The sequence below is a fragment of the Gigantopelta aegis genome, chromosome 10 (assembly GCF_016097555.1).
Source record: "Gigantopelta aegis isolate Gae_Host chromosome 10, Gae_host_genome, whole genome shotgun sequence".
NCBI lineage: Eukaryota > Metazoa > Mollusca > Gastropoda > Neomphalida > Peltospiridae > Gigantopelta > Gigantopelta aegis.
The window spans coordinates 7,017,040-7,044,832 of NC_054708.1; the positions used below are offsets into that span (position 1 = coordinate 7,017,040).

At 36.3% G+C, this 27,793-nt stretch overlaps 3 protein-coding genes across 11 annotated transcripts in view; 2 read left to right on the forward strand and 1 right to left on the reverse strand.

The window, feature by feature from the left end:
- Positions 1-10,224, forward strand: part of LOC121384045 (histone acetyltransferase KAT7-like) — a 31,342-nt gene extending 21,118 nt beyond the window's left edge. For 2 of the 3 annotated variants that reach the window (XM_041514229.1, XM_041514231.1), the window contains exons 12-13: positions 132-238; positions 1,106-7,343. In XM_041514229.1, the coding sequence (XP_041370163.1) occupies positions 132-238; positions 1,106-1,222 (224 nt within the window). In that variant the 3' untranslated portion in view covers positions 1,223-7,343. Of the gene's footprint in view, positions 1-131; positions 239-1,105; positions 7,344-8,219 lie in introns of those variants that run through there. The other variant, XM_041514230.1, reaches the window with a different exon arrangement.
- LOC121384046 lies at positions 8,981-26,006 on the reverse strand. 7 transcript variants are annotated; one of them, XR_005959333.1, is made up of 8 exons: positions 25,090-26,006; positions 16,697-16,784; positions 15,890-16,254; positions 13,245-13,682; positions 12,270-12,512; positions 10,860-10,934; positions 10,064-10,152; positions 8,981-9,458 (listed from the first exon to the last, which is right to left on the reverse strand). XR_005959333.1 is itself a non-coding variant. In XM_041514232.1 (8 exons), exons 2-8 carry the CDS (start codon positions 16,776-16,778, stop codon positions 9,393-9,395), a joined length of 1,362 nt encoding a protein of 453 aa, XP_041370166.1. In that variant the 5' UTR covers positions 16,779-16,784; positions 25,090-26,006; the 3' UTR covers positions 8,981-9,392. The 7 variants fall into 7 exon arrangements, 6 of the variants coding, with proteins under 6 accessions (XP_041370166.1, XP_041370169.1, XP_041370167.1 ...); XM_041514232.1 differs by having other exon boundaries at positions 10,856-10,934; XM_041514235.1 differs by lacking the exon at positions 25,090-26,006 and adding an exon at positions 24,886-24,996 and having other exon boundaries at positions 10,856-10,934.
- Positions 12,903-15,878, forward strand: LOC121384048. The gene is made up of 2 exons (XM_041514239.1): positions 12,903-12,926; positions 13,990-15,878. The coding sequence occupies exon 2, from the start codon at positions 14,184-14,186 to the stop codon at positions 14,787-14,789; it is 606 nt and encodes a 201-aa protein (XP_041370173.1). The 5' UTR covers positions 12,903-12,926; positions 13,990-14,183; the 3' UTR covers positions 14,790-15,878.
- Positions 26,007-27,793: the final 1,787 nt, after the last annotated feature.

Consider the following 27,793-nt stretch of genomic DNA (forward strand, 5'->3'; position numbering starts at 1 on the left):
TCATACAGTTATATATATTGTACAATGTTGATCTTTCATTGGGAAATACATGTTGTATGACTGTTTCATACATTTAAATATATTGTACAATATAGATGGATATGCTAATGATTTTCTCTGTCTTGTTTTAGATGTGAGTCAGGAGACGGCAATCAATGCCAACGACATTGTGAGCACTCTACAGACTCTGGGTATGCTGAAATACTGGAAGGGAAAACATCTCGTTCTAAAGAGACAGGTGAGAATATAAACTGGTAACATGTAACAAAACCTGACAACTGCCTGTGTCTTCACTTGTAGGTGAGTCATGCATTTCTCAAAATAGAAGCAGAGTATGCTGATGTTAGTATTGTTTATCTTCATCAAATATAGGAGAAGAGACGTAGCCCAGTGGTTCATCTATAATATCCCCGTCGGTATTTCTTGTCCCATCCAGTGTACCAAGACTGGTGTATCAAAAGCTTTGGTATGTGTTATCCTGTCTGTGTTATGGTGCATGTAACAGATCCCTTGCTACTAATGGAGAAATGTAGCATGTTGCCTCTCTAAGACCAAGATTACCCAATATTTTATATCCAATAGCCAGTAACAAATCAATGTGCTCTAGTGGTGTCATTAAACAAAATAAACTTTTAAGATATTTCCAATTAAAAATGTTGTTGCTGGTTGCTAGATCACCATACTGTCCTGTAGCAGGTTAGTTGTAGGTCTCAGTATTGTTGTAGGTCTCAGTATTGTTGTAGTTGTTGTAGGTCTCAGTATTGTTGTAGTTGTTGTAGGTCTCAGTATTGTTGTAGTTGTTGTAGGTCTCAGTATTGTTGTAGGTCTCAGTATTGATGGTAATAATACAACAAGCAAGATACTGATGCCATAATAACCAAGATACTTCTAGAAAATATCACAAACTATACTTAGCAAAAAATAAGTAAAATGTTTGACATTTTTGCCAGAATAATGTTACAAAATTTTGAATTGAAATTGCTCATTGAAACTATTCCTGTTTCAAGTTTGTTAGAGCTACAACTGTTATTTTCACTTTATCATATTTATTTTATTGAAAATATATTTTTTTAAATATATATATCTTGCTTCTTTTTTATTTCAGGATCTGATAGATGAATTTCTTGAAAGAAAACGTAAACGTACTTCAGACCAGAAAGTCATTGATCCAAATTGTTTGAAATGGACTCCACATTCAAAGAGGTCGTCGGCCAATCAGTAGTGTCTGAAATGTACGGCACAGTTACTTTTAGTCAGTAGTGTTTTCGAGAGCGTGAATGTTGAAAGAATGAGAGGATACTGGGGGTGATCTATGTGAATTTGTTTTATACAGCTGATTTAAAAGCATTCCTTGTAGAAATTTACTTCTGTTTAGGTCTGTGATGAAGATCAGGTGTCAATTTACTAGAGTTGTTGTCTTTTGGTATTCACCTCTTCCCAGTATTTAACTTCTGAGTGATCTCCCCTGGATATCTTGGATGAATGGGTTTACAGTATTTAGCTAAAAATCATGGTTTTTGTTGTGAAACATTCTGCTAGCATTTGGGGGCTTTTTCGTTATGTAGTATTTACTTTCTAGGGCCCAGTTTTACAAAGCGATCTTGGCATTTAGATCACCGTAAGTGCATACGGTGGTTATTTGTTATTATGGCTTTCAGAGCTCAAACTTAACAATGTAAATTGCCATAGCTGCAATATCAATTACCACAGATCAGGGACTTTTAATTATGACAGGGTTTTTCACTGGGTTACAATTATTGCCATCAGTTGTGCCGATAATTGTTGGTTTTTAATTGTTTCACATTTCATTTTCAATTATGATTAGTGACACCCATTAGTGTCATGTTGTAATCATACTACAAATATTTCAAAATTATTTTGGAATGAATTCACAAATATGCCTGAAGTTTAATGTATGTTGTCAAATGAATAAGGCAGTTTGGACAGGTTACAAGTGATCAGATAAAGTATTTTAAAAACAACATTGAAATGGACTCGACCCAGAAGTAATTCTTGTGAATCAATAATACATTTTAATGCTTATATTTTTATTTGAAATTGAAATTATTTTACTCTGTTTCTAACTGGTAATTTTCCTATTTACGTGCTCTGTATCTTCTAGGTTTTATAGTATGCGACACCAGCTGTAGTTCAGTCAGCCATTTGTTGGGCAACCAGTCAAAATGGTTTGTCAAGTTAAAACATTTACCATAAAATTGCCAATGTCGGCATACAAATTTACTACATGTTTTGAATAATACACATCGCATACAATATACTTTTTAGAATGGTTCTTGGTTCACAAATAAAACTTTTGTCCATTGTAAAAAAGAAAAGAAAAAGACAGAAATAAGGCATTCCGTTTTAGTTAGTAGGCCTATAATTTTATACATTCTAATACATTCACTTGATATGTATACATTATTCGTTAGTAAAAATGTTGGCCAAATAAATCTACATCACCGAGTTTGTTTTGCACAGAAAATCTATTTTTGTTCAATAAACAAAATAGTTTGGTTTGGTCGTTATATTATCTATAATTGAAGAACCCTGCATGTACTCGTGGAGACGAAACGAAATCATGTGTTGAGGGAGAGTGAAAATATTGAAATAATAAGATTACATACAGAAATTTTTCATTCAGTTTTGTTTATTTGTTACAAAAGTTACTAGTTTAAAATGTTGTAGGCACTCAAAATATTTCAAGATTTTCTGAGGTAACAAATTTTCAAGGTCATGAAACAATTAAACTCAAGCTTTAAAAAAAAAAAAATCAATAAATAATATTCACTGGCAATAAAGATTTAAAAATTAAAAAGTTGTATAGGCAGAGATTTTACATTTACAACATCCATGGTAATTTTGTTTATCTTTATTTCACTCTTAACAGATGTTGTTGCTAGATTGTATATATTGGTATCAAAAACAATCTGTAATTCTTAATTGGTGTAGCCTTTCATGACTGGCAACAAGTGAATACGGTATTTTTTCTCTTGCTAGATAATAAAGTGAAAAATATTTACAAAATAAAAGAATAAATGTTCCATGTTCTCAAACAGTGCATTAATTTAATTATAATTGGTAGCTTTTAAAAATTATTTTAAAAATTGGCTTTACCAAAATTGCACCTGACTCGTGCTTTGCAAAACTCTATTTTAACAACTTTAATGGAGTTTGTAATACAACAGTGTGAACATATAGGTGTATTTGGTATAAGATTTACTTTTGCTACTAGTTATTAACATTTTCTGGTTTGTAAATATATTTCTTGGAATTATAATTGTCAAATTTGTAACATATTTTTGGATATGTTTGTTTAAAAAGACGACTTAACTCCAAGTTGAATAACTGGTGTTAGTGTTACAAGCTAATGCAAGTACATTCTTGAACAACACATGGTAGATGTTATATTCGTTTTTGAAACTGAGGTCTGACATTTGTGTGCAGAATACATCTTTGAAAAGCTATTAAAAAATTGAAATCCAGTCTTATTCTATCCATTGGATATTTGTAATGAATAAAATAACTTTCAGAAGAGTTAGGTTATGGTTAGCTATACTGGTTTTTGTTTTAGTTTAAACACAGATCACAATAATAAACTTTTTTTAAATATGTTGAAATATCCGATACATAAATGTTTTTTCAAAATATCTTTGGAATTTTGAGAAAACCAATCGCAGACACATTTGTTGTACCAAGGATGTCATTGCCATTATTGTATAACATTTTGAGAAATGTTTTAAGTATTTGTGTATTTTAATATGTGATGTATGCCAAATATACAGTTTTAAAAAAATCATCATTTTGTATAGCAATTACTATGTGTGTTTTTATATGTTAATATATATATATTTTAATTCAATGAAATGTAATTTAGTTGAATACAGGACTACAAATTTAACAGTAAGAATTGCTTTCAATTTTAATATGACTTAATTTTAGAAGAAATTATTTTATTATCATCCTAATGCATTGAACCTCCTTTCATTTATGAGTTATGCAATAAACCTTTGTTTTAAAACTCATTGCGTCAAAAAAGAAATTTTGTATACTATATATGGCCTGTTGTTAAGTTTTTCTGATCTTTTCTTTTCATATTGCTATGTATGTTCATAAACATTTGCCAGCATCTGCTAAGACTTTCTGATATAATATACAGTGAAACCCCTCTAAACCGGACACCCTTGGTGTGGTTTTAAAAGGGATCTAGTTTAGAGAGGTTAAGTTCTGTCCCTGGGCCTAATTCACTAAACTTTCGCAACTTTGCGATCTCGCAGTGCAATGCTAAAAGACTTGCAAAGAGGATGCTTTGTTGTCTAGCAGAGCCTAAAAGACCTTTGTGAATTAGGCCCCTAGTTTTTAAAAAGGGACTGGGTAAAACGTCAGATTTTGAGGGAATTCCGGTTTACAGAGGGTCCAGTTTTGAGAGGTTTCACTATATATTGTTTCCTACTATTTGTCTTTGCAGATTTTATCACAGGTTAGTTTTATTGTGGCTAGATGTGGAAGTATTTGTCAAACAGTTTGGAATCCATTGTAACTGAGAATTGTTTTAAACAGATGAGCATGTGTAGGGATAATACTGAAATTAGGAATTAGCGATTGTTCACTGGCTTTTAAAATATATTTCTTTAGCAGTCATATCAAAATCAGGAATTGTAAAAAGGAAGGATCGGGGGAGGAAGGATATTTTATACAATACCGGTATGTTGCATTCAGATTTATTAGGACTTAGCAGAGCAGTAGGTTTCTAGGTTTTAGCTTTAAATCCTGGATTCAGAGTTTAAAGCATACTGAGCCCCAGAATGGTTTGTATATATGTTTTTAATTACCATTGATGACAGTGAATCAATTTGGTACAAAGGGGAAAAACAGGAAAAGTTGTGCTCTGTTATTAAGTGTTTGTGAATTTGTCATTCTGTACATAATACATGCTGTAAATATGATAGATTAGTTTGCTTTGTAATATACACGCAGCCTTTTAAATTATATTACATGTACTATACTTATGTACATGCGTATTGTGTTGTCATTGTAAATTGTTTTTGTTTTTTAATTGTGGCACCAGAATGCTGTGTGTTGACTGAATTCCTGTTTTGGGATGAGGAGTGGTGTGTGTGTGTGTGTGTGTGTGTGTGTGTGTGTGTGTGTGTGTGTGTGTGTGTTTGGGTACATAAAAGCCAAATTGTTTACAGTGAATCTATATTAATCTATAGTGTCTACTTGTGTATGCATTTTATTGCCCTTTTTGGTGCACACTAAAACACCAAAACTGATTAAAAGTAATGTAGGTTTAATTTTCTACCTAAAATAATTAAGAACATTGGTATAATATGGGAGAGTTAAAATAACATTGGATTATAATGGGAAACCAAGAATAACATGTTAGTACCATTAGGAAATAAGGAAGAAAGGATGGTGTGAGGATTTGACTAAATACTGGGTTAATATTCAAGACTTGAAATGGGGTATTACTGAAGAATTTAAAAAGCATGAGATTGTGAAACTTACAATACTATGGGATAGTATGGTATGGTTTGGAAGAATTAGTTTCAGAGTAGTGGAATTATATCTTGGTTTGGAAGAATTGGAATCGAGTTACACTGGAATGGTAGATGGTTTTCAACTTTAAATGATATTGAAGAATTGAAATGTGTGTGTTGGTTTTAGTTTTTATTTCAAGTGATTTATTGAAATATATCGTAATTTACGGGATAATAGGACTGATAAGATATGGGAATCTTGGCACAACGACATATATAACTGATTTAATATGGGGAAGTGAAGACAAGTCATGTGATGGGTGGAGAGAGCTAATTGTAATATGGAATATTATGTCATGTGGGTTGGTTTGTAAACTGAAATGGCATAACCGATTTTGGAGAAATAGAATTACACAGGATGGTTTGTAAGTTGAAATGATGTGAACTGGTGTGGGGGATTCAGAATAACTTGGGTTGGTTTGTAAGTTGAAATGATGTGAACTGGTGTGGGGGATTCAGAATAACTTGGGATGGTTTGTAAGTTGAAATGATGTAAACAGACATGAGAGATTCAGAATAACTTGGGATGGTTTGTAAGTTGAAATGATGTAAACTGATGTGGTGGATTCAGAATAACTTGAGTTGGTTTGACACTATTGAAGTACGGTAGTTGGAAGAACGGAAATAATGTGACAAAGTGTAGAAGATTTGAAGTTGTGCTTGAGGGAATTCCACCAAAGACCATATTTGATTACATTGAGAATACCAAAGTCAGTTATTTTTATTCAAGAAATACAATGTGGCAAATGGTTTCGTGTGTGTGTGAGTGAGAGAGAGAGAGAGAGAGAGAGAGAGAGAGAGAGAGAGAGAGAGAGAGAGAGAGAGAGATAGATTTGTTTTTTTTATCTGTGTATATATTGCTGTAAATAGCCTTCTATTAGTGACTATCATTCAGGCACAACATTCAATATTGTGAACATGGCACCTGTCAATGCTGAGGTGTATTCTTGCCAGTCAAACGAATAAGTGGAATTCCTAAAACTATTATTATTTAAATATTTTACTACAAAGGCTGATCAAATAAAATGAATTTTGATCTATTTTATGTAACTACAAATTTATTGCCTTTTCTAGCAATCATTTGTAAAAATGCAAACTTCGAAATGGCTCGAAAAAAAATGGTTGTCTAATTGATTTAGAGATAACTAATAAGTGTTGGGAGAAAGGTACTTAGGCGCTATTAATTATGCAGCTAAATTAATAAAATGGGATCAATTTGACTTAAATATATAATATATTTATATATATATGTATATGTATGTATGTGTACTCATGGAAACAAGTTCATGTACATTTATTTCACAAGGTATATATTTATCAGTAATGAAGGAAAAAAAATTTCAAGAAATTATTGGTCATTCATAAACAGCATGAGACAATTTGTTAAACTATATTGTGTCCACACAAGTCACAAATTTCAACCATTTATAACTTTACAATTGGTTGGAGACCATTTTGTTTGGTGCATAAGAACTTTCTTCTGAGAGATATATATATATATATATATATATATATATATATATATATGTGTGTGTATATATCTGTCTCAATTCTCTTGTACTCATCTTGTACAGAAATACAGTATGGGATTCACACACCTTCATCTGGAATAAGAATGGTATCCTGTGTTAGTATCTAGTCTAGTCGTAATTTCAGCTGTGGGAACATCTCGTGCTGTGCGTGTACATAATAGATTAGAAATGGGTAGACACACCAGGTTGTATCTTGGTCTACACAGTATAACCTTGTGAATAACCCGCTGGGAGCCTGTGTTGTGTTGCAATAAAGTCACGTCATGTACATCGGTCTCATCGTTAGTGCTGTTTTCTTTTGTGCAACATTTTATGAAAAAGAACAAGGACCAAGTGTGACAAGGTCTAAGTTCATGCCATGTTATTTATTTTGTATGTTTAATTCAGTACTTTTCATGACTTTGACAAGGCCTGGTGCTTATAAAACTTTTAGAGTCTGAACTTGAGATTCTTAATAAAGAGTGAGATGTTATTGTTATGGCAATCTCATACAAATTTCATGCGTGTGATGTCATTTCAGATTGAGTCTAGCCTCCAAAAGTTTTATTAGCATGGGTCATGGTCTAAGTTCAACCAATATTAATCATTTTGTATGTTTAATTCATAAAGTTCCATCACTTTGTGTTAAATTAAGTAAATGACTTATCAAGTTGTTTAAACCGTTTTTGAAAATGGAACATGAAATGACTTTTATTTAAAGGTGAAAGTACAATTTGTCTACAATACACAACTTCAGAAATTATCAAACAAGTTCTGTTACATCATATTCAGGAAATGTTTTGTATTTTAGACAATATACTTGCAGTTTGCGAGCATTTGGTCATTTGAAATTGAAAGTTTTCAAAACTGTGTAGTCCTGTTCTAACACAGAATACATGAGTTATATTGAATCACACTTAACGTTCTGTTATATCAGATTCAGGAAATGTTATGCATTTTAGACAAAATACTTGCAGTTTGCGAGCATTTGGTCATTTGAAATTGAAAGTTTTCGAAACTGTAGTCCTGTCCAAAACACAGAATAAACTTGAGTTATATTGCTGACACATTATTCTTATAACAAAGTATTACGCACCTAGAAAGATTTGGGGTTCGTGGTTTTGATTACCATTCACTGATGTTAAACATTTTGTTTTCTTGACAGGCCTGGTAATAAAAGCAGTGGTGTGTTCAGGTGACCGAGCACCTGCGAACAATTTGACTGGTACCATTGTCTTCTATCACAGTAGATTCATCCAACGTTAGGTGCAAAACCCAGTCTAGCACTCAACCGTGACCGCACACCCTTCTCAACATGCCTCGGCTGTCAACTCTACTCAGAACATTCCAACAATTTTTTTTATAAATGTTATGTGCGCATCTTTAATAATGCAGGTGGTAATTTTAACTTGGTAGTGTTAATTATTGCATACTGTTGTTACTTCATATAGAAGGTGAGGCAGGTTAGGTCAGATCATAGGGCTTAACGTGCACATTCAGAGCAAGATGTTGTAGTGCACGTCTGTCATGGTCACAGGTGTCGACTTGCGCAAGTTCCTTCACCCAGGACAGGAAAGGGTGGGAGAAGGGACCACCTGTGCTGGCAAGTGCAAGAGAGCACCAGCAGCCGGACTGGGGTCGGTAGTGGACGGGGGCATTTGTGGTGCTATTGAATTTGGAATGTCCCACAGGATTAAGTCTGAAATATAAAAGACTGCACAGTTTTCCTGAGCTAATTCTTTGCATAATTTGGAACGGTTCATTGAAAAGAAATCGAGCTATTCAAGTAATTTTTACTTAGTTTGCCAAATTGTAGCTCGCACTGAATTACCTCTCAAATACACATTTCTTTTTATACATAACACAAAGAGCTCTGCTTGTTGGCTCCTGAATACCATATTTCACTTTTCAACAAGTACTCCCATGCAATGAAGATTCTTTTAATAGTCACAGTAATGCTGAAAATAAAATCTACATAATTATAACGTTTATATTGGAACCAGCCAATATCACATCAAAGTCTGTATTATACTGAAAGTAAAATCCACATTTGAACTATGAGTAGGTCTAACAGGTTTTTTTTTATGCAAATGGAACCTTTTATGGTTTTTGTTTTTCAAGTTTTAAAAAAGGTTCTCTGCGTGTTTTGCACCCATCGCAGCGATGAGGATGGAATTCTCGCTTCGTTCAAGCTACTGGGGTTCCTGTCTGAGCTTTTGTAGAAGAAGTAGTTTTTTGGAATATCCTTCACTAAACCGTCACCCCAGCGTTTACACACCTCAGAACTTGGTGATAAAAAGACCATATTATATTAATAATATACATATTGCACATTGATCTATTTTCCACCTTGATCTTGATCCACATAGAAGAAATTATCTGGCGTACACGTGTACCACACAAACTGAAATCAGAAAATTCACATAATTCATTAAAAAGAAACAAATTACATTGAAGATACTCTGTGCTCAAAAGAATGGTCTTTTAAAGAGAAATTAATGACAATTTGTTCATCTACTAACCAGTACAACATCAATATCAAATTTAAAAAGTATCTTAATATAAACTGCAACATGCATGGCCATTATCATTACGAATCTGCCATTAGCATATTCAGTATCGTATCTCTGTATAAGATCGATTTCAAAAGAAGTTATGAGGCAAGGCTTTCTGGCTGAAAATAATTTGAGGACACATAATAAAAACAAAACGGATCATAAGTGCCCCTACTAGATGCTTATGGTTTGATACTCTTGAAAATCGACACTGCACTACTTTGATAAATTGTGAACAGAACTTATCTAGACTTACTATAATCTATATTAAAATTACAAAAATGTATCCATTAAATTTTCAAAACTTTAAGGGTACTTAATGTTACCCTTCGTACCCTCTGGCAGAAGCTTTGGCCCAGGCCGCCATAACGATATATAGTTACATGGTAATAGTTCTTGCACCCGCAACTGTTACAGCAAACATCAACAAAAACCATTACTCTGATACACTTACGTCATCGAACGTGCCCATAAATGGTTCTAACCCGCCACCGGATCCTATTCGTAAAGCCGAATGTGGTGCCTTCATATGTTCTGACGGTGCTGAAACGATATATAGATAGATAATCTATGGATGGATTGATGTATGGATGTATAAATAAATATCTATTTTAATTTATTTTCTTGCTTATATCCAATTAAATATCATGCATGCTGTCCTGGACACACAGTTCAGCTATCTGGACTGTCTGTCTAGAACTGGCGTTAATAGTCGATGTACTGGTTTTACACCTCTGCAATGAGCCCTTAAAAATCGCTCTATCTTGGTGGGAACCACAGTGCCGAGATGCGAACCCAGTACTTGTCAGTCTTCAAGTAGACGGCGTAACGACTCCGCCACTGAGGCCGATTACCAATAAATCGATCTCAGTATGGGTCATTTTGGACATATTTCAATCATAAAAGACCTGTTCAAGCACGCCTGCCGTGCACAGCGCAACTTCTGACCATAAGAAAGTTCTTCCCAAGACAAATAGGTTTATCGTACATTGTGTCCTTGCTTTTTATTATGTATGTATTTTAGTCACAGATTAGTCTACTCACGCACAATACAGTATTAACTGGAAAACGCCGTTTTTATTTGTTCATAAAATAATAGTAGTACTTATTCGTTATTATAACATGAATATTGCTTGGAATCAGGGACTCTTGTTAACGTTAAGATTCTGAAACGACCATCCCAGGCACAACCGTCGACATGAATATTGTAGAATGTTTATGTATCGTATTATAGTCGCATACGTACCCACCGGTGTTTGTTGAATTGCTGATGTCCCGACCTGAAATCTGATCAAAGCGCCATCCTGTGACAGCCGAACTTCGATCTAAACATTCAAAAGATAAAATAGTGCAGCGTATGTATTCACTGGTTGCAAAACCGTACTTATTTTATGCCATCGAATGGTGGATTTAAGAGTATAAACATGTTAAGTTCTGTATTTATTATTACCAGTTAGCAACATGATAGTAAGTAGACGAAATAATCTTTAAAATGAACGTTTTATTTATCCTCACTGTGATGACTATATATGTGATACTGACATTGTAGATCGTTTATTAATATATTATAATTACTGCACTTTCAAGGTCAAATATTACACTGAATAGCGATAGTAGACACCAATTGGGACATATTCACGAGAACGCCACGAGTCCCATTCCGTAACATTACATACGTATGGAGCATTGTGACGGAATAGGACACTTGGCTTGCGAAGACGCACCTTGGTCAACCAGTCAGTATTTGGTGCATCCAACATGAGATTATATTTGAATATTAATGTATACGATGACGCACTGCGTTAGGGGTTGGACGACGATTGTTTTTAAACGTAAAGAACTGATTCCCTTGAAGACGTTTTACCTGACATATGACACACAAATGATAAATGACCCACTTATTTCTTATACTGGCTGTGTATGTCTTTTCTTTGATCCTCAGGGATGTAAATGTGACTTTAATTGTTAAGCACGATCCACGTATTGTCAATGTTAACCTTTGTCGTGGCAATGTATTACAACTGGAGCCGGCGTGGTGAAATAAATCAATGCATGCGCTTTAGGCTAGGGTTGAATGTAGATGGTAATGATTAATATGTTTTTACTTTAACAATCCTGAATGATGCTTGACAAGAAATCCAGCAAAATGAAAATCACTTTCGAATCTATGATTCTCACGAAAACAGTAGTCATCCCCCACCACCACCAGCTCACCACCCGATATCACGTTCATGCAGACCTAACGATGTATTGTCAAGCGTTTCTTACTTGAGAACCCAAACCCAGGACTAACTGATCCTACTCCACTCAAACGTTTTCTATCCAGTAGCGTAATACTAGTATTAGACTGTCATCTGTCACGGCGAAGTTGGCCCACTCGTCGGTTGCGTTCTAATTTCCATCCCACACCTCTCGACTTACGACGGGTGCGTTCAGATTAACAACTGATAGGTCGTAGGCGTCGTATATGACGATAATCAAGTTGTAAAAGCGCTAAGACTAGCAACTGTACAGTCGAAGAAGTGAGATCATAAAGTTGGCCAACTTTGTCGTGGCAGTTGGTAGTCTGAGACTAGAATTAGTAAGGTCCATGCCAAATTTGATACTTTCGGTCATTCAACCTTGAACTGCCTAACTTATATGTGCTATTATTGCGTTACCTCGTCCAGATCCATATTGCTTGTGTCGGACCCGCCCCTGGATCGATCGGTACCACTGGGTGGGGGTTCCTTTACCCCCGTCTTTCTACCCGTGCCGTTCCCCTGAGACGTCTCCAGTTTCGACTTGTACCGGTCTCTTAGAAACTGAGGGTCTAGTTTGTAAAGTTTTCTGATTTCTACGAACTCCGAACTGTCGTGGTCGCTATCCCTGGTAATCCTAGTTAACGGAGGCCTGGGTGTGGTCTGAAATAAAATTTTAAAAAATATTTAATTAAGATTCAGTCGACAGTTGAAAATAAATGATAACTAACTATGATCCAAATACATTCTAGAAACACTATAGCGCGACCCAACTTAAACACGCTAATAAACTGTTAAATCCAATAAAGAATTACGGGTATTTTGAAATTAGCATGCACAGTCATCAATATCTAAAATCTTAGGCCGTCTACTCTAGCCTTAGTCTGTTTATATATGAGTATAACTATGATATTTTGAAGATAAAGGAATACAGAACTATATATATATATATATATATATATATATATATATATATATATATATATATATCAACGTTTCTTTTCAGTAAAAAGTATACAGCATTCATGGATACTTTGATTATGTGTGCCAATTTCGATCGATATTCAAAACCGAAAGGTGTGTGTGTGGGGGGGGGGGGGGGGGGGGACCTTATTTAAAAATAAAATAAAATAGTTAATACTTATGTTAGATAGATAACTAATTTGATGACGATTTGTAAGTGTACAAGTTTTGGCCAGTGTTAATCAATATAGGCTATTGTTTTCTGTAACCCAACCTATTCACACTAATCACACATTTTTCAACATTATTTTCTCATCTATTTTTTATATATATAGAATAACATAACAAGTCTACATATTGACTCATTCAATGATTGCTAAAAATAAAATGGATCATGTTTAATTAATTCATAATGGCAAAATATCTACTTACTTTCTGCACGGTGGCCTCGTTTCCAGTACCATCCGAACCACTTAAAGTTTGATTGGCTGAGCCCGATTCAGTATTCCTCCGCGCGTTACCACCACTACGACCAGAACCTTCCTCACCGGGTTCACTTCCGTACGAATACTTGCTGTAATCCCAATTGGAATAATCACCGGTGTCGTTTAAACTATTATCCTGGCTTTTAGTGTCTCCAGTTGAACCGTCTCCTGTGTATAACTGGTCAATCCTTTGCTTTGGTAATGACTGAGCTGTGTTTTTGTCGCTGGTAACGTCCCTATCATCACGTGACTTACTTATCGTCTGCGCCGGGGTATCCCCACCGGTACTCCCCGCTTGCGAGTTTGATGGACTGTATATCGGTGTTGGCGCACCATGGAATCCACTCCATTCAGGCGTCTCTTGTCGCACACGAATAGCTCCAAACTGAGGAAAACAAATGGTTAAAACTGCACTTTATTGGCTATAATTGATAATGTAAGCAAAAGGTGTAAATAAAATGTAACATAACAAATTACAATGAAGTTGTAAAAACTAAGCATATTTTAGTAATAACTAGGGTCATTGTCTTTAAAGTCGTACGGGGGTGGTTGACAAGTTCTGAGCCTCAGTGCTAAGTTTGCATGTATTAAGTACGATATTTACTATATTTATAGGCTGCATTTGAACCAAATACACAACCTGGTAACATATATCTGGCGACTGCATACTGACTAGGTATTCTATGTTGCAGAAAATGGACAAAATTGAACACCACACTGTCACCAAGCATTTTCAACTCGAACAGCCATCCATGCGGACATAGTGTCAACTTTAGGGGATGCTGTTCCTTCCTTTGCCACTGTTAAGAGGTGGGCAGCGGAGTTCAAGAGGGGAAGAGAGCCTCGAAGATGATCCTAGATCAGAAAATCTTCAATTGCCAAGACTATGGAAAATGTTGATAAAATACATGGTGTGATTATTGATGATCAACGAGTCGCCACACGTCATATAACCAATATACTAGGCATCTATTATGATAGAGTTCAGGCGATGCTGAGGAATGAACTGGACATAACAAAGGTTTCGGTAAGCTGGGTTCGAAGGTTCCTGATTACTGATCCGAAAGGATCCAGGTTTGATTTCTCTAATGAGAATTTACGTCGTTTTGAAGCGGATTCAGCTGATGTTGAGCGATTTGCAATCATGGATGAGTTTTGGGTTCACCATCATCAACCCGAGACTAAACAACAGTCAAAACAGTGGAAGCATCTAACGTCTTCTCCTCCAAAGAAGGTAAAGCCTGTTCCATCAGCTGGCAAGGTGATTGCTTTGGTTTTCTGGGATTGCAAAGGAATCCCAATGGAGACGAATGGCCAGATCATTAATGACCAATACGTTTCTAATCTGCCCAGACTACTGCGTGAGAATATTGAGACTAACCATCGTAGAAAACGTATTAAATGTGTGTTGTTCCACCTGGACAATGCATCTGTGCACAAATATGTTGTCATCATAGCTGCAATGCATGGCTATGGCTTTGAACAACCGTAAATATTTTACCACATCCCATACTTGAAGAAAGCTGTTTAGCAAGCATTATACAAATGTTGGTGATGTTGTTTCTGCTGTGGAGGACGTTTTACACAACCAGGAGGAAGCCTTCTACGCCAGTGGGATCCAGGTACTCCAGCAGTTTCTGCTGTGGTGGACGTTTTACACAACCAGGAGGAAGCCTTCTACGCCAGTTGGATCCAGACACTGCAGCAGTTTCTGCTGTGGAGGACGTTTTACACAACCAGGAGGAAGCCTTCTACGCCAGTGGGATCCAGACAATCCAGCAGTTTCTGCTGTGGAGGACGTTTTACACAACCAAGAGGAAGCCGCCTACGCCAGTAGGATCCAGGTAGTCGTTGGCAGTAGTATGTGGACCTCGGAGGGGATTACGTTGAATAATAATTACAAACCAAATCTGCCAACGCAGTCCATTAAATTTAGGCTCAGAACTTTTCAGCCAACCCTCGATGCACCAATTAAGTTGCACTGTGCGTATCTCGATCAGTAATCGTGGCCGTGCTATAGGACCACTGACAACATATTTTATTTTATTTATAATATACTTGTCCCAGTTTGGGAAAAATACGCCTAGCGTTTCTAATATTATCTGTATTATTTTAAATATTACCAATATTGTTCTACTGAAAATATTTCCTCTACATTGGCCTTTTATATATAGTAACTTAAAAATCAACAGCATGCATCCTCTTTGCATGAATTGACATCAAATAGCCAATGTATTTTTGTGCTGGGGTGTTGTTAAACATTCATTCATTCATTCGTTTGTTCATCTTTGCATAAAATTCGTCTGGTAGAAATGTGACCAAACTGCATCATGATGAAGACCAATAGTTGGTAATGCGTGACACAGAATGCTATTTAATGGAGGTGGGGAGCCGAGATCGTCAGTCATGCTGGTGTTGCCTGCAGGAAGATACATATTCATTAAACGTAGATCGTAATTAATATGTAACAGATCAAAACTATCACATTACAGTCGTTGTGCACTATTTCCCTTCGCTTTGGCTAACAGGAGAATACTCGAATTTACAAGAGGGGATGTTTTAAAATATTAAATCAGACTGGGTTTTACTCACAGTGTGCATCTTAAACTTTGGAACAGTCAGCTCGATGTTCCTCACCCTCTGCTTGTTGGCTTCCGTGACCCGCACTCCGAGACAGGTGCCATTGTGGAAGATCGTTAACGTAGAGGTCCCTGGTTCCCAACCGTTACTCAAGATGGCCACCTTCACCCCGGGGGACCTCTCCATGGGTTTTATTTTAAAGGAAAAAGCAAAGCCTCCACGCAAGTCGTTGTGAGAAAAGAATGGATAAATTAGGGAGCCCGCCCCTTGAAATATTGCTTTGCCCTTATATATGGCTACCCGCCCCTCCCTGCCTTGCCATATGCCGCCACGTGACACGAGGTTTTCGAAGTCGAAATGAAAGACACGACCACACTCTGAAAATGAAAGTGAAAATTGAATGAGAGAATATCAACAATTTATACAATACACGTATCCATTTTTATTTTAATACTTAGTGTTGTAATAAAACAAATTAACTAACAAAGAATAATTATTTAAATAATAACAATAAAAAAAACAAAAAAACAAGAAGCTTAGTTTTAAGAACACCCGTTAAAACCGTTTGGCTAACAAGGTGTTACTTTAATCATGTAAACCACAATCGAGGGTTGTCCTTTTTAGCGTATGTTGTCCCCAGTCAGGCAAAGGTGCATCAACAAAATCCATAGGTGTAGAAACAGCGTAAATAATTGTAACCATCTAGTGCCTCGTCTTTTGGAGGACAGCCACTCGCAAGGAGATCCTTTACTGGAGATTTCATTCCTCTTGCACCGCCACAAAGAGGACTGCCATTCCAAGACTGGTTGCCTGACTTACCTCTTTTGAATGGCCTGCCAACACATTTGATCGCAAGAAGTACAATTGTGAGGGCTATGTGGCAAACCGACCTGGTATTCATTGACACCTGAAATAAATAAATAAATAAATAAATACAAATCAGTCTAAAATCAATCAATCAATCGATCAAATAAATAAATAAAAATATTTATAAATAAATAAAGAAACAAAAAACCAAAAAGTAAATAAATGAGTAAATAAATAAGTAAGTAAGTAAATAAATAAATAAAGTAAATAAATAAATAAATAAATAATGTAATACTCTGTTTATAGATCCTCTGCGCGTGCTGTAACCTCACCGTAGTGCAGGGGTGTAACATTCTCTTTGAGAATAGCCAATACAGCACAAATTGAAATTTTTAGTAAACGTCAGTATCTATCTGTGATATTTGTATTTTTGCACAGTTCTTTACACTGTTTTCATTTAAATCTTGAATTTTTATATTGATGTTGATCATCACCTTATTTGTTTGCATTACCATAGTTTGACACTCAATAGCCGATGTATTTTTCGTGATGGGGTGTCGTTAAACATTTATTCATTCATTCATCCATTCATTCATTCATTCTGTTTATAGATTTGAAAAACAGAAGATTAATTCACAATTCACACACAGTACAACTTCCAGATTAGTGTTTTGACGATTACTAATTTACAAATTAGCTGAAGTTTCAGTGTTAGTTTCCTATTCATACCTGGACATATGAAAAGAATTTTTCAGTATATAATCTCTTGCAAATTCATCATCGAGCTTTCAACTGAAATTACCATACACTATTTTGTAGATGACTATGCACCTTTAAGAGAACTCTTTACAAGACGAAAGAAAGAACAAAATGTCTTTATTTATTTATTTATTTATTTGAGCGCGCTCAACACATTTTTATTTACTGTTATATGGCGTCGGACCACACACATGATACGAGTGAGGGGAAACCCGCTACCACCACCCCATGGGCTACTCTATTCGATTAACAGCAAGGGATCCTTCTCATGCACCATCCCACAGACAGGATAGTACATACCATGACACCTGTCGTGGAGCACTGGCTGGAACGAGAAATAGCCAATAGGATCCACTGACGGGGATCGAGATCGATTGAATATCATGCGAGCGCTTTACCCCTGAGCTAACACCCCTCCCCCCCCCCACCCCCACCCCCCACCCCCTACAAGTCGGAATAATCAAAGAGCTATGTTAACAAAACTGTGGCGAGATAATAAAAAATATTAAGACAAAAATAATAAAATACAAAAGCCAAGATATCAGTCATGTTTGTCTTGCCTGCAGGAAGGTGAGTTTTCATTGAGATTGTTTAAGCCATCATAACTAACATGTAACATAACAGACGTATCCCAGTTTTATTTACTAACGACGCACTGCATTGTTATTTACAGTTCCTCCACCACCATCCTTACAAGTCGAACAATTAAAGAGCTATTTTGACAAAACTGTGACGAGATAAAAAAAAAAAAAAAAAAAAAAAAAAAAAGGGGGAGTCAAGATCGTCAATCATGCTTGTCTTGCCTGCAGGAAGATGCATATTCATTAAACTTATCGTAATTAATGTGTGACAGAGCAAAAACACCAAAGTACAGTGGGGCCTTTTGCGAACGAAACCTAACCATGTGCTTATATAAAGGGCGCTTTGTTTTCCTTTTAATACAAAATTGCCTGTATATTGGGTATAATGTCAATGATTGTGGTTGCGGTAAAACCATAGGCGTACGGACTGTCATTTTTGTACCCAGGGGGGGGGGGGGGGGGGGGGGGGTAGAGGGCATGCTGATTTTTTTTCATATTAGCATCACTACTTGTGATTTAATGGCATACACTTCATAAACCCATTTAACAAAATATGTATAGAACATCCCATCAATATACACTTAAAAATACCTGTGATTTACTGGCATACACTTCATAAACTCATTTAACAAAGTAGAACATCCTATCAATATACACGTAAAAATACTTTCTGTTTATAACAAACAATAACTGCACACGCGAACAAAGGATATGGAGCAATTGCAATGTAAATACAAACGTAATTTCATGTACATTCGTTGTTTGAATATTATATATATTAAAAACGTGAATTATCCCTTTTGTGTGTATTGCCTGCTACAATACCTGTCCATTAATGATTATATACCCAGAGCCCAATCAGCCTGTTTGCCTGTATATTAAATATAATGTCAACGGTTGTGATTGCAGTAAAAATTATTACTTTTATATAAAGCAGTACTTATATAATACAATGTAATTTCAATTGTTTCAGTAGTTACTCCAAAGTGAAATATCGGTTACTGATCAAAATAACAGATCCCAAAAGACAATACACTAATGTTAGAACGAAATATACTTTTATTCAAAATCAGTGATACGTATATTTTAGCTACGTAACCAAATTGCCATTTATTACTTTCCCTTAAATTTTAAAAATCTTTCTTGTAAAATGATCTGTTTACCTTTTCGTTTGTCGTTGTGTATACCTGGTGCCTGGTGGGAACGGTTTACTGACGTACTTGCAATGACAGGTAACCAACCTAACGCAGATTTCGTGGTAAATGCGTGCGTTTGTTTGTATGCGTGATGTATTCCGGTGTTGGTATACACTTTATATTATACACTTTATATTCCATCTACACGCAGGTCCGCGTTCGTTTACGTCATATGGATGCATTCAAAGACACTTTAAGTTTTGTTTCCACGCCTACGTTTAGTTTTAGAATATTTTGTTTACTCTTTTTCAGTCCTTTCATCAAAGCTAGTCTTCTGTATTAATAACAATGTATTGCTGTTGTTAGAATTACAGTAAAAATTCGTAATTTCAAATAAGAACTAATCAGTATTTTTTTTAAGGCCATTTATTTTATGTGATTGTATTTTTTTTTTTAAATTATAATAATAAAAAATAAAAAACCACACACCGAATGCACAAAACGTTAATAAATTCACAGGAGAAAACTACAAATGAAAAGAGTTGAATGCAAATGGTTCATTTTATCTTGTCATCTAAGTCTGTAAATAATTCAATTCTGTGTGTAGGCACCGGTAAATTTAACAAGACAATGTTTGAGTAAAGGTGATGCACTTTTTGTAGACATAACAAGAAGCTTCGTTTTATTATTGAAGATCCATGCACTTCTTGTGTATAAAAAGTACACTGACTTGAAATAAAATATCTTTCTTTTATTAATAAACATTAACAGGTACAACTATTGATTATTTTTGTCACGTTGATGTCATCTACAAATGTTCTACTGCTAATTAATTTATCAAACTTTCTGTAGACTTATAATGTGTCTGTAACAAGAATATAGTGGTGATGTCCTATAAGTTAGCATACACATGCGACAAAGTTATTTTCTTTTTCCTGTGTATTTTATACCAGTGCCATAATACGGAATAAAGCTGGCCTTATGGTCAGTTCTGCTAGTCAAAGAGAATAGTCGACGTGGAGGCAACCTTTTGTATTATTAGTTCTTTCAATTTTCATCCGTGTGTGTGTGTGTGTGTGTGTGTGTGTATGTGTGTGTGTGTGTGTGCGTGTGTGCGTGTGTTTGTGTGTGTTTGTGCGTGTGCGTGTGTGTGTTTTCCTCTCTCCCTCTCCTCTCTTCCTCCCTCTCTCTCTCTCTCTCTCTCTCTCTCTCTCTCTCTCTCTGTGTCACTATCCTCTCTCCCACATCCTGGTTGTCACCACTCTCTCCCTCTCTCTCTCTCTCTCTCTCTCTCTCTCTCTCTCTCTCTCTCTCTCTCTCTCTCTCTCTCTCTCTCTCTTTTAAATTAAACTACACAAATATAAAAAAGAGAAGAAAAAAAACCGCCTATTAAAGTGTTTTAGGAATGCGTCGATCAGTCACCTACCTGCCAATGGCCCGTCACCTGAGACTGACTTTTCCGTCACTTTGACGTCAACAACAATACACATGGAAACACTGGCGTTTTGTCTGTCAAATACACACACTCTTGTCATCTATTCGTTTTAGTTAGGTTCTTATATGACACACGGGACAAGAAAGTTGGCTCACCGACGAATCACGTGACTTACTTTTGAGCGCTAGCAATAAAAAATGATTATTTCATCTAGATATTTGACTCAGCTCTTTGTATTTTTAGCTTTTGCAAAACCAACAACATATCATATGTCGAGGAAAACTTTAACATTAAATTAAGTTTACGTCCGACAGCTTATGCAGATCCTAAGAACCTAGTTGAATAGTTTTATCATCAATCATTGTCCTAAATGCGCACTAGTGTAATATTTTTAATAAATTTGTTACGGCGGAATTAATTTTAGTCACTGAAACAACAAACAAATGTTTTTACAGTGTAAAACTTAAAGGGACAGTTCTGAATTTGCTGCAATTATAAGATGTTTCTACTAATAAAGTATTTTAACGACTAAAATTACATACTAAATATTGTTTGTTCTTTAGAATATAGGTGTCTGTATATTCAGTGTTTCTTGTTGTCCTCTTATTTGTATGTAGCCCAAACTAGATTTGGTTTCCCAACAATTTCGTACGTACGAAAAATAAATATATATTGGGAAACGAAATGAAGTTTCAGCTAGTACAATACTGGGACGATCAGAAACACATTTAAATATACAGCCACTGATATTTTATGCAGAAAAATGTAGTTAATTCAAATGTGTTGTCCTTGAAACGTCTCTCGTAGACCACTACATCTTAACAATGGCAACAAACTCGGGACTGTCCCTTTAAGATAGTATAGCTTGCTTTCTCAGCATTGTTTAATTTTATCTATTTATTTATTTTTTATTATTATATTTTTTGTTGTAATGAAACGCACATGTGACTTGCTAGGTCACAATATAGGATGCTCTTGAGATTAATACGTTGAGTGTGAAACAAATCAGACGACAAGGAAGTGTGTAAGCACGACGTGTGAAAAAAAACAAAAAACAAAATCAACATTTTTGCTGGATGAATGACGTCGAGAAACAAGCATGGATAATGCCAAATCAGCGTCGGTGGTGTCATGGTTAAGCCATTTGACATAGGCTGGTAGGTACTGGGTTCGCAGCTCGGTACCGGCTCCCATCCAGAGCGAGTTTTAAAGGGACATTCCTGAGTTTGCTGCAATTTTTAAGATGTAATTAACTAACGTGTTTCTGATCGTTCTAATATTTGTACTAGGTTAAATTTCATTTTATTTCCTAAAATATATTTCTTTCGTACGTACAAAATTATTTGAAGACAAAATCCAGTTTGTGCTTCTTACAAATATTAAGACGACCAGAAACACATTGAATATACAGACACTGATATTCTAAATAAGAAAATATATTTAATATGTAAGTGTAATCGTAGAATCTTACAATGCAGCAAACTCAGGAATGTCCCTTTAATCATTGGGTGTAGGTGTAAGACCACTACACTCTCTTCTCTCTCACTAACCACCAACAATTAACAACTAACCCACTGTCCTAGACAGACAGCCCAGATAGCTGAGGTGTATGCACAGGACAACGTATTTGAACCGTAATTGTTGAAATGAAAAATACTAAGGAAAAAACATTCAAACATTTTAAAGTACAACTATCTGGTATCTAACAAATGGTTATTTTATTGCCATATTTGGTCGATAGTTTAAAAAAGAAGTTTGTTTTGTTTAACGACACGACTAGAGCAAAATGATTTATTAATCATCGGTTATTGTATGTCATCAGTCGTGGTGCACTGGCTGCAACGAGAAAGAACCCAATGGGTCCACTGACAGGGATCGATCCCAGACTGACCGGGCATCAAGCGGACGCTTTACCACTGGGCTACGTCCCTTTCCCTTGGTCGATAGATGAAACCCACTGACGCCACATAAACTACTACAACCGAAAAAAAAAAAGCACTTATTTTTATAATAGTCTTATATAGGACAGTAGATGCTTTTGCTGTACCAGTGGTGGGGCATTGGTAGCGAGAGGGGTGAAACCTGACTTCATCCAGAGTTATCCGTCTTATGGACCACCACACCTCAATAGAGCGTTCAACCAGTGGGCTAAACCCTGCCCCATGTGGGAGAGAGAAGATAGAAGACTTTTCAGGAATGTGGTGGTGGCGGGGTGTAATTTGGGCTATTCGGTTCCAGAGTGGATGCTGGAGGAGTCGTAATGTCGCCAGTTTTTCCACACAGCTGTTTGAAAGGGATTTAATTTGTCCAAGAACGCGTCTAAGATTATTTTCAATTTAAAAACCTGACAGAATACTTGTATCCACTACAACATTTAAATGTCCAAGAAAGCGTAGACCATTTACGATTCAAAAACCTGAGAGAATGTCTCCGTTTTCCTTTGCCAATATGTGTATCCATCCCATTTAAATTGTCCAAGAAAGCATAGACCATTTACGATTCAAAACCCTGAGTGAATATCGCCGTCGTCCTTTGCCAGTAGTAGTATCCACAACATTCATATGAACAACACCACAAGACATAAATACATCGGCTTTTGGGTGTCAAACCTAAACCTATGATGAATGGATGTTTTAACGACACCACAAGACATAAATACATCGGCTATTGGGTGTCAAACCTAAACTTATGATGGATGGATGTTTTAACGACACCACAAGACATAAATACATCGGCTAGTGAGTGTCAAACCTAAACCTATGATGAATGGATGTTTTAACGACACCACAAGACATAAATACATCGGCTATTGGGTGTCAAACCTAAACCTATGATGAATGGATGTTTTAACGGCACCACAAGACATAAATACATCGGCTAGTGGGTGTCAAACCTAAACCTATGATGAATGGATGTTTTAACGACACCACAAGACATAAATACATCGGCTAGTGGGTGTCAAACCTAAACCTATGATGAATGGATGTTTTAACGGCACCACAAGACATAAATACATCGGCTAGTGGGTGTCAAACCTAAACCTATGATGAATGGATGTTTTAACGACACCACAAGACATAAATACATCGGCTAGTGGGTGTCAAACCTAAACCATGTTTTAACGACACCACAAGACATAAATACATCGGCTATTGGGTGTCAAACCTAAACCTATGATGAATGGATGTTTTAGCGGCACCACAAGACATAAAATACATCGGCTAGTGGGTGTCAAACCTAAACCTATGATGAATGGATGTTTTAGCGACACCACAAGGCATAAATACATGGGCTATTGGGTGTCAAACCTAAACCTATGATGAATGGATGTTTTAACGACACCACAGAACATAAATATATCGGCTATTGGATGTCAAACCTAAACCGATGAAAGCAAATGATGCTACTCCTAAGATAGGACATTAAAGACTGGACACGCACTTCTCTACAAACCCATAACTGGTAGCAACACCACAATGCCACTGTAACACAGAACCTCAAACTCCAGAGAATATAGTGCAAAGATATCCAACCTATGATAGCATAAGAAAGATGACATGTAACCACAACCAAGAACAGTCAGAGAAAACCTATGAAGTCAAAGAGACGACCTGCTGTTAGCTGCTGAGTTCACGGAGACAGCAAAACTATCGATCTGAGTTTCAAAAAGCATTAACAAACTGAATGCAGAAGATTTAAACCATGTGAAAAAAAGAAAGAATGTTGTATTTAACACTCAACAAATCATGTATGCCCATGAAAAACAAAACAACAGAGTTAGAAGCCAATCCATGCATAAAATAATGTTTACGATGCCCCCGCCCCTCCCCCATACACTAAATTCTGGAACAGACCTAATGCCAATTTTCTTCTGTCACTTTAGTTTGTGGATAATCGGATTTAGAACATAAAACATCGCCCTTGCGCCATGACGTAGCCCAGTGGTAAAGCGCTCACCTGATGCATGGTCGGTCTAGGATCGATCCCTGTTGGCTATTTCTCGTGTTCCGCAACTGGTGTAGCAATGACTGTTGTGTGTACTATCCTGTTTATGTAAGAGTTCAAATAAAAGATCCCTTGCTGCTAATCTAAAAGAACAGCCTATGGAATAGCGGCAACGGGTTTCTTCTCTAAATATCTATGTGGTCCTTAATCATATATTCGACACCATATGACCGTTATTAAAATGTGCTGAGTGTGCCGTTAAATAAAACATTTATTCCTTTCTTTCATTACTTGCGCCAGCCGTATGACAACTGTACGACCGACCTAAAGGAATACTGTACTCACCACTGCTTCAGTAAACCATTAACGGCAACGGGTTTCTTCTCTAACTATAGCTGTGGCCCGTAATCATATACCCGACACCATATAATCGTAATTAAAATGTGTTGAGTGTGCCGTTAAATAAACCATTTTTTTCTTTCTTTCTGTTCTTGCGCCATCCGTATGACCAAGTGTAGGACCGCCCTTAGAAGTGAATATTTTACTCACCACTGTTTCAGTACAGGATCTGTGCACAGCACGGCATCACGCCTGCATCCTGACAGGTAACCAGGTAACCACGTGGACAGCCTCGTCGCTAATTTCGTACCTGCTCCAAGAAACGGACTAATTACGGCAACAAATACACTGTCTGCGATTTGTACTCTATTCTAAAAACAACACTGCTTTTTTCTACGTTATTAATATTAAAGGGAAGACAAGCGAGTCCGGTGACACATCGTTTGATGCTGGTTTATAGGTTCCCTAAAGGCATGGGGCGGTTCCAGGATTCCAGGAGGGGCGCCGCGCGTGCGTGCCTATGTCAAAGTTGGATTAACGTTTTAAACACACAAACACAACTTAAAAGTGCCTGTATACTTTAATGTCTGTGTGTATATTTATTATATCGGGTCCGGATCGAGAAAAATTTGGGTGAATAAGGTTACGAATCTATTTTTAGAGTATATTAAATAGATTTGAACTGCGCTATCATAATAATAAAATCGATTTAACCTAACTCCTCTAATTTCGCTTCCGATAGTTTGCACACTGTTAGGATTTGTCTTTTTGTTTTTGTTTTTGTTTTTTGTTTTTGTTTTTGTTTTTTTTGGTTTTTGCTTTGTTTTTGTTTTTTTGGTGTGTGTGTGGGGGTGGGGGGGGGGGGGGGGGGTTGCAAGTGTCTTCGATTATTTATATAGGTAGTTTTTAAATATTAATTTATTTCAAATACAAATTATCTTCTTCATATTTTATGCAATAATTTTCATGCTTTTACTTTGCTAAGAGCTGTTTCACAAATTATAAATAGGAAGCGGGTTTTGAAAAAAATAAAAATAAATAAACCCACCCTAAAGAATAATGTTAATAATTTCTTTGAGTTTGTAGTAAAACAAATTGCAGCACATCATCTGTGGATGTTTCCTTAAAGCTTATCACTTCGGTTATGGTCTATGAAAACATTGTAACACCTGACGTGTGACATCTGAACCGTAACACTGTAGAGTATTATTGTAGCGACAGATCATAAAGGTTCCGTTTAACCCATTTCCCTGACAAACATAACATTTAAATTTACACATTTAAACAAGTACAGTACAAAAATACACCTGGGTCATTGCAGATGTGGCCATTCTGTTACCGTTTTAGGAGTGTTAAAGTCCAAAATTCCGTTGTGGTTATAGCCCATTTTTCCTGTAACCTTTTCACTCGTGTTATTTTATGGTTCCGTCCCTACCTTGTCCTGCTATAATGTTTGTCAGTGTCAGAAAAAGAGACAGGCGATGACAGGTAAAGGTTGTTACCTTGAGATTTGAGCAAGGCGTGGTGCGTCGTTTCAAAGCGAATAATAGGCATTGTGTGATTACTCTGTTTTAAAAAAGAAAATAATGCTAAAAAATAAAAAAAAGTAACGACCGGCCTCGGTGGTGTAGTGGTTAAGCCATATCACATAAGGCTGGTAGGTACTGCGTTCTACCCCTGGTACCGGCTCCCACCCAGAGCGAGTTTAACAACTCATTGGGTAGGTGTAAGGCGACTACACCGACTTCTCTTTCACTAACCACTAACAACTAACCACTAACCCACTGTCCTGGGCAGACAGCCCAGATAGCTGAGGTGTGTGTGCCCAGGACAGCTTGCTTGAACCTTAATTTGATATATGCACGAAAATAACTACAAATGAAATGAACGAAAATAAGTAACTCGATAAATATGATACATTTTATTACAAAACATACTTCTAATATCAAAGGACAACTTAAGACAGCTAATATGTTTTTCTACATTATAATTGATTAAAAAAAACCCAGCAATAAAAACACATTGTAAACGATATTTATAGGGCTACTAATTGTTTGAGTTTGTTTTTTGTTTTTGTTTTTGTTTTTGTTTTTGTTTTGTTTTGTTTTGTTTTGTTTTGTCGTTTTGTTGTTTTGTTTTGTTTTTGTTTTTGTTTTTTGTTGGGGTTTTTTTTTGTTGCTGTGGGGGTTTTTGGGGGGTTTTTTGGGTTTGTTTTTTTTTTTGGGGGGGGGGGGGTTCAAAGGCAGACTTTCCTGGTTTTGTTTTAAACATAATTCATTGGTATACAAAGGTCATGTTATGTGCCATCCGATCTGTCAAACGTCCCTTGTTCTGCTAACTGCTAATACGAACGGTGATCTCTGGAGCCACATCCCTTGCTGCTAATTAATCGTAAAGAGAAAACCATTACGTGGCGGCAGCAGGTTTCCTCTCTTAATATCTATCTCGGCTTTAACCATTATGTCCGACGCCAGATAACTGTAATAACAACATTGTACTCAGTGCGTCGTTAAATAAAACATTCCTTCCTTCTTTCCGGAATCAGACTGACAGTTTTGTATAACATTGGCGTCGGAAGCAGTGAGGGCTGGGGACGGGGGGAGGGGGTCCAGTTAAAGGACAGATTATACAGGACTGGTAATATAATCACGCACATCATACTGTTACAATTTATCGCATAGTGTCTTCCGTGCATTATGCAAAGAAAATATTTGGGTGATCAGGTTATGATGTTTGTTTTGTTTAACGACAACATTAGAGCGGATTGATTAAGTAATCATCGGCTATTGGATGTCAAACATTTGGTAATTCTGCCTCGTAGTCATCAAAGGAAACCCGCACATACCACGGCCTTTGACCAGTTGTTGTTGGACCGAGAAAAATATTTCATTTGAATGGATCCACCGAGGTGGTT

Bases quoted from the DNA above. Each gene is read 5' to 3' on its own strand.
- LOC121384048 (XM_041514239.1), top strand. From the start codon at position 14,184: ATGGAAAATGTTGATAAAATACATGGTGTGATTATTGATGATCAACGA.
- LOC121384046 (XM_041514232.1), bottom strand. From the start codon at position 16,778: ATGAATACCAGGTCGGTTTGCCACATAGCCCTCACAATTGTACTTCTT. The intron at 10,935-12,269 runs GTAACGCAATAA...TTGAATGTTTAG, and splicing joins GCAATATGGATCTGGACGAG to ATCGAAGTTCGGCTGTCACA. The intron at 10,153-10,855 runs GTACGTATGCGA...ATATCGTTTCAG, and splicing joins AATTCAACAAACACCGGTGG to CACCGTCAGAACATATGAAG.